The sequence below is a fragment of the Amphibalanus amphitrite genome, unplaced genomic scaffold, assembly GCF_019059575.1.
Source record: "Amphibalanus amphitrite isolate SeventyFive unplaced genomic scaffold, NRLGWU_Aamphi_draft 000203F_arrow, whole genome shotgun sequence".
NCBI lineage: Eukaryota > Metazoa > Arthropoda > Thecostraca > Balanomorpha > Balanidae > Amphibalanus > Amphibalanus amphitrite.
This window is the reverse complement of record NW_024881698.1, coordinates 73,131-88,628: the sequence shown is the minus strand read 5'-3', so window position 1 is coordinate 88,628 and position 15,498 is coordinate 73,131. Positions and strand designations below refer to the sequence as shown.

The following is a 15,498-nucleotide window of genomic DNA, read 5'->3' as shown; positions in this document are numbered from 1 at the left end:
ACCATGTTTGGTCGGAATCGCGATTCGGCGTATGTCGGCTCGCATTAGCCGCGCGTTTGCAGTCTTTTCGTGGTTTCAAGCGTTCAAACATGTGATATGATGTTGCCCCCATGCATTAGGGTGGGTGTCAAGGTCACCTGAAGGTCAGGTCAGGTCATTGACCTTTGATGACCTCGGTTCACTTTTTCGAGTTTTACATGTTTCTAGACCAGTTTTTGGAGCTGAGTTCGAATTTAGCAACCATATGAACATTTACGAAGTAGTTTTGGTGCCTTCGTAACATGTTACGAAGCTGTTAGAGGCGGTTGCCACCTACTACGAATACCCTTACTGGTTGACCTGACCTGACCTGACCCGACCTGGCCTAAATGCATGAAGACATCATCTGTGATCAAAACTAACATGATATTCGTGATCAGCACCCCAAAAAAACCCATAACAGCCACACTTCACGACGTTCTAACAGGTCCCGATTTTCCCGACTTTTGGGTCATTGACCTGACCTGCAAGGTCAACCAATGACCTAGGACCTTAAAATTGGGCATCATCGGCTTCCTCTCGTCACGAGCAACACGCTCGTTTTTTCCGCGAAGCTCTAGCTCGATCAGGGGCGAAACGGCAAGGGGAGGGTCCAACGGACCCCCCCCCCCCCCCTTATACGTTCGCGGCTGGAAAAACACCAATACGGGCGAGGGTTAACGCAACTTTATTGAGATATGCACAACAAAGACAAAAATGAAAAACAGATATGGAAAGTATCGAATCCACTTGGCCTGATATTTTCAACAACGGCTTATTACGAATTACTTGCACCATATGCTTTTTATTTCTAATGAGAATTACCTAGGTATGCACGACACATCCTCTTGCTGATTTAGGTACGGCATTTTTATCTTGAGTTCAGTTGTTAGCGTCTTGACATTTGTTGGATATTTGGACATTGACCGTAAGGCATATTATATGTAGGTAGTAGGTACCTCAAATGATAATTCGAATAGATCACACAAGTTGAAGTACTATGAATCTATGATCATTTCAACAAGGCACAGCGTCAGCATGTAACCACCGTGAAGAATGTGCGTTTTTATTGTTTATATTTCAAGGCTTCCTCATCCGGTATTCAAGGTCACTGTTGAAGGAAACCCTTTAATAGCTAAAAAAGTAAAATTCCCGGCATTCAGCTATGGGCGACATCTATAATACTTGTTTTCGTCTTGCAGATCACAAGAATAGGTGGCGCAGGCTACATGCAGTAAAATACTTGGATGAAACTTGAAGTATGTTATGAATAATGCATACTCAAACTTGACAGGTGATTGGTCTTCAATAAATGATGTTCTGATTATTGTTTTACTGTCAATTCTTGCTCACAATTGGTATTATATTCACAAATTACCCCACGAATGTCTGCCGTAATTTCGGTCGGATATTTGGGGTAGAACCGACGACAGCCAGCTGATTGATTGGCTTGTTCAGTTGCTCACGGACCGTGAGCATCTGTTTGCATGGCAAATTTGGGGTAAAATAAGAACTGCCCCATGGGGTAGTTTGGAAGTGTCCAATCAGAACCTACCCCATTTGGTGAAACTGGTTTGGGGTAGTTTCGCCGAAACTACCCCAAACAGAGCTTGGGCCCAGTTTCACCAAGTAGGGTAATTTCGGCATGGGGTAGATTTCCATTCTGCCCCATGGGGTAAAATCCAGTTTCACCAGCTCAAACTACCCCCATGGGGTAGTTTCGGCGTCTCTTGTGAATGTTTGCTAAGCAAGCAGCATCAGCAAAACAACGGAACGTTTTGATTGGTCGAGAATTTCATTTCACGACGGCGTGAAATGAAGAACACATTTGATTTGGCTTCTTGTATTTGTCTACCAATCACCTTGGTAACGATGGCACAATAGCACCTCAGTTTCCAAGATGCACAATTTTATTGAGAAAGGAATGCAATGCACAACCGCGAATCTTGATGGATAGGTTACAGAACAATGGCATGTTTCATTATCGAATAGTATCGAATGTTTTAAAATTAATTAGTGTTTTAGTAAATTTGATGTTTACATTAGATGTTTAAATTAGATGTTTTAGATTAGATTAGATGTTAAGTGTTTTATAATTAGTTAGAATGTTATAGTAAATTAGTGCATGTTTTACTAGTATCGAATACACCTTGCTTGGTATTTTTGACGACTTTTAACTACGAATCTTTTGCACCAGATGCTTTTATTTCTAATGTGCATTACAAAATACATACAGTACCTACAGATGCACGGCACATTTAACGCAACTTTATTGAGATATGCACAACAGCGACAAAAATAAAAACATAGATATGGAAAGTATCGAATCCACTTGGCCTGGTATTTTTAACAACTGCTTATTACGAATTACTTGCACCATATGCTTTTTATTTCTAATGAGAATTACCTAGGTATGCACGACATTCTCTTGCTGATTTAGGTAAGGCATTTTTATTTTTATTTCAGTTGTTAGCGTCTTGACATTTGCTGGATATTTGCACATTGACCGTAAGGCATACGAGTATAGATACCTCGAATGATAATTTGAATAGATCACACAAGTTGAAGTACTATGATCATTTCAACAAGACACATCGTCAGCATGTAACCACCGTGAAGAATGTGCATTTTTATTGTTTATATTTCAAGGCTTCCTCATCCGGTATTCAAGGTCACTGTTGAAGGAAAACCTTTAATTTAAAAAAATAAAAATCCTGGCATTCAGCAATGGGCGACATCTATAATGCTTCTTTTGGGTGTTGCAATGCAGATCACAAGCATAGGTGGTGCCAAGATTACTTTACTACTCGGTGGTGCAGGCTACATGCAGTAAAATATTTGGATGAAACTTGAAGTACCAAGGTATGCTATGAATAATGCATACTCAAACATGACAGGTGATTGGACTTCAATAAAATATGTTCTTATTACTATTTTACTGTCAATTCTTGCTCACAATTCGTATCATATTCACAGATTACCCCACGAATGTCAGCCGTAATTTTGGTCGGATATTTGGGGTAGAATTGCCGGCAAACAGCTGATTGATTGGCTTGTTCAGATGCTCACGGACCGTGAGCATCTGTTTGCATGGCAAATTTGGGGTAAAATAAGAACTGCCCCATGGGGTAGTTTGGAAGTGGCCAATCAGAACCTACCCCATTTGGTGAAACTGGTTTGGGGTAGTTTCGCCGAAACTACCCCAAACAGAACTTGGTGAAACTGGGCCCAGGACAGGACTAAGCAGCAGGATGCTCTGTCGGCATGGCCTTGCTGAATGCGGATACCAAGGGCGAGTGTCGTCTGCTGCGCGTCGGCAGCGCCAACCACCTCTATGCCCTCCAAACACCGCTACTGGTGATCATCTCGTCCGTCCGAGGTCTCTTCGCCCAAGATTCATACAGATGCGCTCGCCGACATTAGCACTGCACATGGAGACGCATACCTTTTGACCCGCCGCGCCAATTAAGGATCCCCACAGGGACAGTCTTTACAACTTTTGCTACATGGTCATTGGTCACGGGGCGGCTTCAACCTGAACCCGAACCCCAGCGAAGTGAAGGCTCGCCTCCGCCTGCAGGCGGTCCTCCTGGTGATAGGCGCGGGGTCAACCCTCTCCTGGCGACGCCGAGCGTCGGCGCCATCGGGAACTCTGAGGAGGATCCAAGCTGCAGGATCAGCTCAATGATATGGAAGAGTAGACACGCTGCGAGGAAGACGCGGATCTGGCTGGTAACCTACCTGCAGCAGCATGCCACCCCAGACGCTGAGGGCGACTTGCAGGTGTTCCGCAGCACCACCAACGAAGGAGCTACGGTCCGCTGCCGCGACCAGGACCCAGCAGTGCTTGGGACCTGGAGACGGGTGTTGCGGCGTCCGCGAGGGCCACGGCGAAGGGCCCTCGCGATTCACAGTCGCGAGGGCGACTGTATGTGATTCACAGTCATGTGACCGAAAATTAACACCTGGGGCAAGAATGCTTAAATTGCTGTATCCGATAAAATGGCACCAAATGAAAGAGAAAAATTGAGTTTTTATTGATGTATCGTTTACACCATCTGATGAGCTCACGGCGATTTCTACAGCATATGTTCGATAAGGCCACCGCGGCGCCGGAGCCACGCCTCCAGTGCTCCACCCGCGCGCTGAAACTGCCCATTGCGCGAGTGCACATTGCCGCGGGAACGTCAGCCATGAAGCTTGCGATGGCATCCTTGAGCTGCGAGATGTTCTGGGGACCATCTCTGTAGACATCAGACTTCGAATATCCCCATAGAAAGAAATCACTAATATCAGGTGAGTGCGGTGCCCACCAAGGACATCTATAGAAGGTTCAGTCACTCCCCATCGAAAATCAATCGATTCTGAAGCCCTAATTGAAAGCATATCCCATTATGACTTGGACATAAACCAAGTCGCACAACCTGAGTATCATATTAATTATGGTGAGCTTCAAAATATGTGGCTGCAAATATAAATATTTCACACAATGATGTATTTATACACAGCCTTCATGAATCCCAACATTTTCATGAATACCTAAGTGGAAAACAGCTGCGGGCAAGGGCTTCGTGAAGCTCTTGGCAGGTGGCACTATACCTAGGTTACATCCTTTCTCAGTGTTCTTTTATGTATCAAACTAAAAATCATGTTTATAGGGTTTCTGTGTGAATAAGTGCCACGAAACTATGGATGATGACGTGCGAGCACATGCAATCACTAAAACAGAACGTTTGTGAGTTGCAACAAGTGTTTTTTTTAGTTTTCTGTGTTGACAAAAAAAAAAATACGTGAGGTTCTATGATCTCACTGGATCTGAAGCAAAAAAAAAAAGACTCGGATCTGTGATCCCTACGGATCTCTCGATGCATTAGAGCTGGATCTATGACCCCGTCAGATCCGAGATCAGGATCCGTGGGATCAGATCCCAGATCCATTTCCTCGGATCCATGCACATGTCTGCTGCATATTGTTCCTTCGGCATTCAGCTTTCACTGGAAGACGAAAAAACATACATATGATTTCAAGAATGACTTCGATGAAGGATCTAGTCAGTCAGTTGATTGAAAAATTATGATGTTTTAATAAAAACAAATTTTTGAAAAAGGCCATCGAACGATTTCAGCATAAAACACATTTTTGGAATCAGCTCACCGTCAGCTTTCGAATGGTATATTTCGTTTCTTTTGTGGATAAAATGACTTTCCGACGAACCGTGACTTGGAAAACGCTGAAAGTGAAACGTGTGTGTGTGGGGGGGGGGGGGGAATGCATTACTACCCCCCACCCCGATTCCCTGGCCCAGGGGGGGGGGGTGCGCTCCGGGCTTTTAACATTACTAAAAGTGGAGACACCTTTGCTAGCGCTGTCAGCACCGTGAGCATTCTAAACAACAAATGCAGTCAATACTTGACGCTCCTTGGCTGATAAGCCAGTGACGATTTTGGGGGCCAGAGCGTTAGAGGTAACCTATAGCAGCAAGGGCCGTTCAGTTTAGGACTTGATTTTTGACATTGTTTAGGCCAGTCTGATAAAAACTCGATTCGTTTATGAAAATGTAATTCATTCTAGTAGTGGTCCGACAAGTCTTTTTGCTTTTTCTGAAATAATTCGTTGAAAAATGAGTTATTAGATGCGTAGCATGCCAAATTTCCCCGTTACCATGGCAACCTGAGTATATTTGGTCCCCGGAGTCGCGGTTACTATAGTCTGGCAAACCTAAGGAAGAATGGATTTAAAGTGCTGCAGTCATTGATGCATGTACATTTATAATGTGAGAGCATATTTTCTCTCACAACTTTTCACACAAATTCCTCCGAGCCATACATTTCAAGTGATCAAAACACGTGCAAAGTGATTCAGGCGCTTTAGCTCCGTTCTTTCTTAGGTTTGCCAGACTATAAATTCATTTTTCCCCAGTTTTTCGTCGGGACCTGGGCCCTGTGGCCTGTTCATGAACCCCGGCGGTCGCTGCGGTCAGCCGGATTGTTACGCCACGAAAAGGGGTGGGGCTCATGTAGTATGACGAATGTATGACGTCACCTTGCTGCGGCCGCTGCGATCTCCGCGGCCGCAATCCAGTGACCGCCGAGCCGCAAGAAAACTAATTCCACTGAACTTGGCGCACTGAAGTCAAATAGGCGCAAGCCGTGTTGTCATGGAGACGATTTTGTAAACAAATTATCTAGCGGTGTGCGTCAGTTGTAAACAATTGTCGGCAACTATTTCGGCAGCAGACGTTGTTCATGGAACGCTGATGCGGCCGAGAGAGTGACGACGTTTCAAAAATGGGCGGGGCTTAGAACCTGCGGCAGGCCGCAGCGATCGCAGACTCCATGAACAGGGCCCTGGTTTACATTGCCTTGCCTTGGCCTATGATCTGTGGCACACAAGTTGCTCTTTCGAGCTTCGTTTGAAGCTTTTTCAAACAAACCGAAACCTTACGCATTTACTTCGTAAGGATACATATTTTTTCTTACTGTGTATACGGCGACAATGGTTACTTGGGAGTGGCACATTCCGTACTGTATGTACGTTATAAGCCCAGGTCCCACTTCATGTGGAGACCCTTTGCTGCCAAGTGACACTGGAAAGGGCGACCCTACAGATGGGTTCATATGGTCACCCTCACTCGTACACACCTGCGCCAACGTTCCCAAAAGTGGTGGCACTTTTGCAAAGTGACACTCGTTGACTGACTTTTGTATGTGAAATAGACCCGGATCCGGGTGGGCTCTGTACTCACCCTGTGGCTGGATGGCGGCCCTGTCCATCAGAGCGGGCAGCGGTTCACTGACCGCCGGCCTGCCGTCCACCGATGCCTGCAGGGAGCTGGCCGCCAGCGCGGGCAGACGGCTCACCGCCACCAGCACGCAGGTCATCAGCATGGTGCCGCTCGGCGCTCACACTGCAACAGCCGGCAAAACACGTTAACTCGCGGCCAGCCAGGGAGGGGTATGAAGAACCCCGTCTCATTTAACCCTCGCCCGTATTGGTGTTTTTCCAGCCGCGAACGTATAGGGGGGGGGGGGTCCGTTGGACCCCCCCCCTTGCCGTTTCGCCCCTGATCGAGCTAGAGCTTCGCGGAAAAAACGAGCGTGTTGCCCGTGACGAGAGGAAGCCGATGATACCTACTTTTAAGGTCCTAGGTCATTGGTTGACCTTGCAGGTCAGGTCAATGACCCAAAAGTCGGGAAAATCGGGACCTGTTAGAACGTCGTAAAGTGTGGCTGCTAAGGGGTTTTTCGGGGCGCTGATCACGAATATCATGTTAGTTTTGATCACAGATGATGTCTTTATGCATTTAGTCCAGGTCGGGTCAGGTCTGGTCAGGTCAACCAGTAGGGGTCCTGCCGGGTATTCCTAGTAGGTGTCAGCCGCCTCTGACAGCTTCGTAACATGTTACGAAGGCACCAAAACTACTTCGTAAATGTTCATATGGTTGCTAAATTCGAATTCAGCTCCAAAAACTGGCTTAGAAACATGTAAAACTCGAAAAAGTGAACCGAGGTCACCAAAGGTCAATGACCTGACCTGACCTTCAGGTGACCTTGACACCAACCCTAATGCATGGGGGCAACATCATATCACATGTTTGAACGCTTGAAACCACGAAAAGACTGCAAACGCGCGGCTAATGCGAGCCGACATACGCCGAATCGCGATTCCGGCCAAACATGGTCTCGAAAAGTAGGTCACAGGTCAAAGGTCATTGGGGTCAGGGTCATGAAATTTTCAGAGTAGGTGTCAAATTGATTAACGCGAGGGTACTGAAAGTTTCGTCGCGATCGGGCGCTTTTTACGCGAGTTATTCGCGAAAAACCATGGGGGGGGGGTCCGTTCGACCCCCCCTATACGGGCGAGGGTTAATGTACGCACTATCCAGGTTCCTCGGTTCATCGATGTTAATAAATATGGCACATTCCATGTCAAATGGATCAGGATTTGGTGTTTTCGACCCCTCCCATAGGTCTGTGAATTAGAGGTGGCAAAATGTGGACCCGGGGACCCGGTCTATGGAACCGGTCTGGACCCGAATGGGTCCAGACCGGGTCCCCCAAAATATTTGGCCGGGTACAACCGGGTCCTATCATTTCCCTGTGCTTTATGGTAAACATTAATATCTTTTATGCTTTGGCAAACATAGTCATAGTTGATGCAGTTTCCAGTTCATAAGTCCCAATTCCACTTTTGAATTTTAATATTCCAGCAGATTGGGCTACCTATTCTATAGCATACTGATACTGGTCAGTCTTGCTTCAATTTCTTATCTTGTCACCTACAACAGAATAAACAAGTTCTAAGTGCTAGCAATCCAGAAAACATTTCACCAAATGTTTGTACGGATCTTTTCCATTCAGTTTGCTGTACAGCACCTAGCAATATTTTGAGCTGTAGAAATCAAATACCAATAACATACAGGGTGTTCACTAAAAATTGAGACAAAGTTTAGCAGGCTGTATCTTCGGTAAAAATGTACCGATTTAAACAAACGAGGCATTGTTGTAATGCACATTGCATCTGCTGCAAACCGTTGAGCGTCAACAGATTTGCCTGATTCCCGTAGGTCATTTTTTGGACATTTTCTTGTAAGTGTTTTCACAAGGTCTGGCACCAGTGGACCGTGAATTTGGCCAATTCATGGCGGTAATGAGCAGCCAGTTGATATTTTGTATCAAATTAAAGACACCAATATACGTAATAGCCTTCGGCAAATCACATTAGATACTCATTTGTTAATTTCAGTCGTGGCAAATGTCTTATCGGGCCTTGTTTCAATCATGCAATTTTTACATCGGCCGGAGCCCCCAAGGCGCCCCTTGATTAGTGTGCTGGCGCGAGGTCGGACCAGAAGATCACCTTCTGGTTACATATGTTGTTCTGCGTGAACCTCTAGTGCTAAAAAATACACTTGACTCAGAAAGTATCATATTGTAAAGGACCGGCCTGGAGGAATAAAGTCGAACTGATGATATGCTCTGAAATAACACACGTACCACGGCATCCAGCGTTAGCTAGGATGCTAAATGGACGTTAGCTCTTGTATCATTGATAACATCACTACAGAACACTCCATTGTCTAGTAAATTGTCGCCCTTTGACAAAAACATGTTAAATAGATCGGTCGTTTTCTGCAATTTGTGGCGCTTTCTTGACCTTTGTTTATTTACTTCGCTTGCCTTATGTAGTTCCAAGTCGCTTCGAGAAATCATTTACGCCGGTTGTAACTCATCCTAGCCTCAGGTGTGATATATGTTCTTCGCTTAGGCACAGTTAATACCTTACTGATCGGCAGCATTGCATCGTGAGGTGCCAAAAAGCCCCTCCACGTGCATTTTCGGGGCCCCGACCTTTCCTTTCGTCAGTATCTTCACATTTGCACCACTTCAGATTTTCTGACTCCCACACCCACTGGAACTTTCGTCCCACCATACGGTATGTAACTAATTTCGACATTTTAAGCTTTCATTAGGTATTTGTACGTGCCAGACTCTCCCATTGACGTACTATTTTGGGAAAGCGTGCCAATTGGCTTTCGGTGGGCCTTATTTAAAACGACCTCCAACGCGACTGTTTTCATTACACCCATGAAATTTTATGTTCGGTATGATACAAAAATGTCCCTTTTATCTCCATGCTAAGTTGCATCGTAATAGCTTGCTTCACTTTTGATGTGCAGTCATTCAAAGTTTGTGTCAATTTTTAGTGAACACCCTATATGTAGGTAAGTAGGTATGACTGAAATCCATTTATAAATTGACACAAATCCAATTGAAGCAAGGCTGACCAGTGGCATTCTCACCTGCCTTTTCAAAGACATTGACATACCAAAGTCACTATGCCCACCGGAAATCAGAGTTCATGTTTGATATTCAAATGCATTTCATAACTCAAACAGCTTTGAAATTATTTCTATCACGGCCAGAAGACAACTCATAAAACCAACATGCCCTTGCATAAATCCATAAAGCTAAAAATGAATCCAAGGCATTCTCCAGAAACCGTAGTATTGATCAGATTTTAGCCAACTGGCGCCGCATGGTGGCGCTAGCAGAGCGGATTATACATATAGCGCTCTACTAGCGCCATCATACGGCAGCAGCTGACAAAAACCGAGTCAATACCAATGCCCTTCTCCAAGACCAATGATTCCGTGTTGATGTGAAAATGGCGCATTTGAGCGTCATATATGCTATACCTTACGCACGCTAATCTACTGCATAACATAAAGGTTACAATTTTGGAACACGTTCGGGAAGAAAGTCTCAGAACCCTTGGTATTTATTCTATGTCTAGGTACTAACAACCAATTGTAGTTTGTTTTCTACGTTAATAAATTGGCACTTAAGTCATGATCGCAACCTACTTAACCAACTTGCGGTTGCAGTACTTAAAAGTTTATTGCCATTACGATTTTGCAGTACTTTAACCCCAACAAAATTTTGCAGTGATTTAACGCCTGTTTTGTCCTTGCATTGCTATCGTGTCGACATTTCTGGCGAACCTCAAACAGTTTTCATGTTTCTATTTTGATTTTGAATGTTTTATCGTTTGGGGCCTTTGATAGTTCATAATATTTGTAAGGACTAATGAACTTAATTCTAAAAACGAATATCTTTTACCAAGAATATTAGAAAAGGTATGTATCAGTATGGTTATCATGTGCCATGTTGATGTTAGGTTCTTGTTCTGACTCTGGTGAAGGCACTGGTCCATGGATCCCCAGTTCACATCATTTTTAGCAGCTGTAGTAAAAGTGGCTTAGGTTAGCATGAAATTCATTGGTCTACTTACTTCTTATATTCTTAAATATGACCTGAATCTGGTTCCAAAATACAAACTGTGAAGCGAAGTGAAATTACCATGGCAATGGCATGAGTTTTTTACTTTGCAACACAAGTATGCCCAATTGGAAAGAAACTATTTTCTTTTGCTATACCTACAACTGTACACAATTTTCATAATGAATTTCGGGAACGGGTCCATCTGGTTCCAACGCTGACTTAGACCGGGTCTGACCGGTTCCAGAAATGTGCCAGTCAGACCGGGTCCGGGTCCGGGTCCCAAAATTTTCCAGTTTTGCCACCTCTACTGTGAATATCTGGACTGGACATAGAAAAGCTGGCCATGACCACAACGGCCCTAAAATTAAGCGCTCGTAACTGGAAAGTCAGTTTACCTGCGACATCCATTTTTCACCGCCGCATAATACACACCATTCATTAAAAATGATGGGGACCATTCGCCGAACCGATGTGAACCGATGGGGGGGGGGGCACCTGCACTTGGCGCGTGAGAGATACATATTTATGATAATGGCGTGACAGTATCTCGGTAAAGTATGGGTCGAAAGAGTCCGAAAAACATCAAAATTCTGAAATAAACATTGTATTACTAGGTCGTTCAATAAGTAAGGTAAAATGTACCATAGTTCATTTATATGAGGAATTCAAGCAAAATCAAATATGCCATCTGAATCTTTGAACAATTTTCTACACAACTTTCGAAACTGTTTTTGGGAGTTTGGCATTGTCCGAACACGGTCGGTGTGAAAATATTGATGCAGCAGAGTTCCGTTCTAAAAATCCCCGGTTGTCACGCCAGCCAAAATTCACCTAAAAATGAGTGAGTTGACCCTGATGACGCTATTGCCATTAGCAATGCTTGCTGGTGAACATCTGGCACGATTTCAACAAGAACACAGCAGTGTAAGGGACAGCTCTAGAGCAGGGTAGACTTGTGCCCGCAGGCCTCTCTGGACTTAACACAATCTGTAAAGTCGGGGAGCTGATTATGGAGACCCGAAGCATCTGCGTGACTGCTTGAAGTGTTTAAGTGAAGTGAAGTGAAGTGAAGTGTTGAAGTGAAGTGTTATGTCGGAACAGTTCTAGGCATCATCAGATATGCTTGATATTTACAAGGTCATCACGAGGTTAATAAAGCCAAAGAGCTCACTGAACAACAAAAGGACGCCCAGCCCAGCGAGGCATCAGTGTGGGATTTAGCAGTACAGTCTGTCTTAAAAGTACCGCGCAAAGTGACGGTGGATCCATTAAGCCTGACCGAGGAAGGGCCTGCTATAATTTGAAAGTCATCGAACCAACTGACCTGGGGAATGGACGAGGATGTCAATTGCTTCGGTGACTCAAATTTAGCAAGCCCTTCCTCGGTCAGGCTTGATGGATCCACCGTCACTTTGCGCGGTACTTTTAAGACAGACTGTACAGGAAAGCTGAAGTACAGCCGTGATCTGGCGCCGTCCCACTTGAACCTGTTTGGACCACCGGAATCTTAACTGATCAGGCAATCGATAAAATAATCAAGACATGGCTTTGGAATAGCAATAAGGAGTTTTCCAAGCAGGATTTCAACGCCAGGTGGAGTGCTGGGATAAGCGCGTGCGCCTGAACGGTGATTGGATGTAGGTGCCAGTTCCGAAGGCTGGGGAGGCTGGCCGAAGAGACCTGTTAACAAATGCTTATAGCCAATTTGTAGACGATATTTCAATGAACATATGTTGCTAGTTTTGTTTCGTTGCATCAAATGTGGACTGAAATACGTGTGATTTTACCTTACTTATTGAACGACCTAGTACATGTAGTGTTTACCTTATCCAATCGCTAAAAGTTTCAAGGCGATCGTTTAGTCGGTGCAGCTATGGCGAGCATTGAAATATTTTCAGAGGTGAGGTCACTGAGGAGGTGAGGACGCGACCTGGTGACCTGACCTCGAACGACCCAGGCCTGGAATTTTCTCAACATGTGCAGACAAGATTATGATAAGTGTTGCAAAAACCGCTGTGCGCCGCCGTTTTTGAGATATTTGCGATAAAACCTGAAAGGGTCTAGCCCCTCCCCCCTCTTCCAGCACGGCGCGGGTTACCGACTACCGTCGTAAGGAGACTGAAGACTGACAAACAATCATGGGTACCTACATTGGAGAAGTCAACGTAGTGACAAACTTCAACAGACAACTTAAAGTCTAAAGACACAATAAAAGGCAATACATCTAGCAACACAAACACGGCCCTTACAAATATCATCAAATTTAAAACGTATAACTGGACGTTATCAAATTCATAATATACTCGTAGGTAGGTATGTACAGTCTGTCTTAAAAGTACCGCGCAAAGTGACGGTGGATCCATCAAGCCTGATCGAGGAAGGACCTGCTTCAATTTGAAAGTCACCGAACCAATTGACCTGGGGAATGGGCGAGAATGTCAATTGCTTCGGTGACTCAAATTTAGCTGGCCCTTCCACGGTCAGGCTCGATGGATCCACCGTTACTTTGCGCGGTACTTTTAAGACAGACTGTACTATGTACCAGCTCTGACACAAAATGACAGGACAACAGTCGATCGGCCATATTGGCAAGGCCGTACACACTGCTGAATACTCTTTCCCTGCACAAACATGATTAGACATAAACAACACGCAGGCTGCACAAATTCGTAATTCCATGACTATAGAATCACCTTCACTGCAAGATATAAATATCAGTATTGTTGAAATGCTCGAAATTTTTAAACAATATGGACGCAAACAAAGCTTTGTGGATCGGACCGTCTACGGTCTACCTGCCGAAAGTCGTAACTGCTCATTCGCGAGCCACTAACACAACTTTTCATTAAGTCGCTCTGAGGCCTCTTGCACCAAACTACCTAGCTAGGTAAAATCGAAAGACCGGTTTCAGAATAAGCTAATCTAACGGTGGTAAATTTATTTGCAATAGCCCAATACATAATCCTACATGTGCTTGCTAAATTTTGCACGCAAATTGTTACATTTGAGCCTTGGACTGGGTATACGATGCAAAATAATCCAAGCATTGGTGCAAGAGGATTTTGGTGCAAGAGGCCTTGGTCGAAAAATATCCCGAATGCTGGAATATTGCATAAAGGCCTGGCTGCACTATGCGTTTTCTGCGTGCGTTTTTTGCGGGTTTGCGTGTTTTACGTATTTCGTAATGTAGTTCTAGAAAAAGCGATATTACGTTTTTGTGATGTTTTTTATATAAAATTTTAATTAATACGTGCATTTTGCGCATTTTTGCGGTGTTGCGTTTGGCGGAAGTCGGCCTTTTTATCTTTTATTTTTGATAATTTAATGTCCCAACTTTTGGATCTGTAGTGCTCCTCGAAAAGTCAACATACCTACTATCAGTTGAATGAAGCAAGTAACAACCAGACTCAGTGCGTTTTATTTTAATAAATAAAGGTTTAATAAACCTTTACCGCGATGCAGGTAAAGGTTTATGCCGACTCGGGAATTTCTTAGAAAATATCCTCAGACCGGTACGACCGCGGTATGTCAAAACTGCCAAGAACCGAGAACGGAGCAGCATTTCAGCGCGGCAATCGAAGAAAGTGCGGGGGTTTGATGGACAAAAATGTCCCTGCATCATCTTCGTCAATGTCGAATAAATGAACAACAGGCTGGTCCACGAGGGGTTCCTGGACAACGACATCAACCCGAGGGTCAAGGCGACTTGCCCTAAGGGTCACTTCGCATTTCAACAGCATAGAGCGCCCTCCAACAACGCCGCTGCCGTTCAAGCTAAACTGACAGAGGAGCTTTCCGGGCCAGATCACCGTGGCGAAATGAGATTTCTCACCCCAACTTGAAGGTGTTCCGCCGCTACTGCCTACGTCGAGGCCGTCGTCGGCGCCGACGGTGGTTACATTGAATGAGCACGTAGCGGAAGCATGTAGCTTGGTGTTCCTGGTCATTGTTTTGATCCATTGATGATTATCTATGAACCAATGGCATTCGTTTTAGAAAATATTGAAAAGCGCCAGAACTTTCCGGACACCCTGTTAACAAACCAAACTAATAATCCCCTTACATATATTTCGAATCTGTACAGTTATCGGGCAAAGCTGGCCATCTGGTAATAATAATGAATAAAACTCATTGGAGATTGAGAATGATTTTTATAAGTACCTATCGCAGCGTATCTCAGGGCTAGCTGATAACTCACCGTTACCGGCGCCGCGGCCGGAGGCTGTGGTGGCCCCTAGCCGTGCGCGCAGCGCTGGGGCTCCGTGCCGCCGCCGTGCTGCGCGCGGTACCAGGGGGCTCCTGGGAGAGGCGCCACCCAGTCCCCACCCGGCACGACACCTGCACAGCGACTGGTCGCACAGTGCGCCTAGCTCCGCCCCGCCACCGGCGCCCGACAGGCCATTGGTGGTCGGCCCGTGACGTCACAGAGAGGCGCGACTCCGGCGGCGGCGCAGTGGCTGCCTCGGGGGCTGCTGTCAACCCATGCTTACATTGCCAGGTAGCTTCTTTGCCAATGTCTGACGGTTGAGACCATGCAAGAGTGCTGCTTTCCTGACAGACATAGCTTCAATATCTTCATCTTCATGCACATCTTCAATTGCTATCCTAATAGCATCATCAGTAAACTCTTAGGGACGAGGACGAGGCATGGTTCATACTTCATAGGTATCGGAATTCTTGTGGAACGGGCTTTGAT

General features: G+C 45.2%; 1 protein-coding gene across 1 annotated transcript in view; it reads right to left on the bottom strand.

Moving 5' to 3' along the window:
- LOC122384924 (lachesin-like) overlaps window positions 1-15,152 on the bottom strand; it is a 163,445-nt gene extending 148,293 nt beyond the window's left edge. The window contains exons 1-2 of the mRNA XM_043372757.1: window positions 15,001-15,152; window positions 6,764-6,925 (exon numbers count right to left, since the gene is read on the bottom strand). Of these exons, the coding sequence (XP_043228692.1) occupies window positions 6,764-6,905 (142 nt within the window). The 5' untranslated portion in view covers window positions 6,906-6,925; window positions 15,001-15,152. The remainder of the gene's footprint in view (window positions 1-6,763; window positions 6,926-15,000) is intronic.
- Window positions 15,153-15,498: the final 346 nt, after the last annotated feature.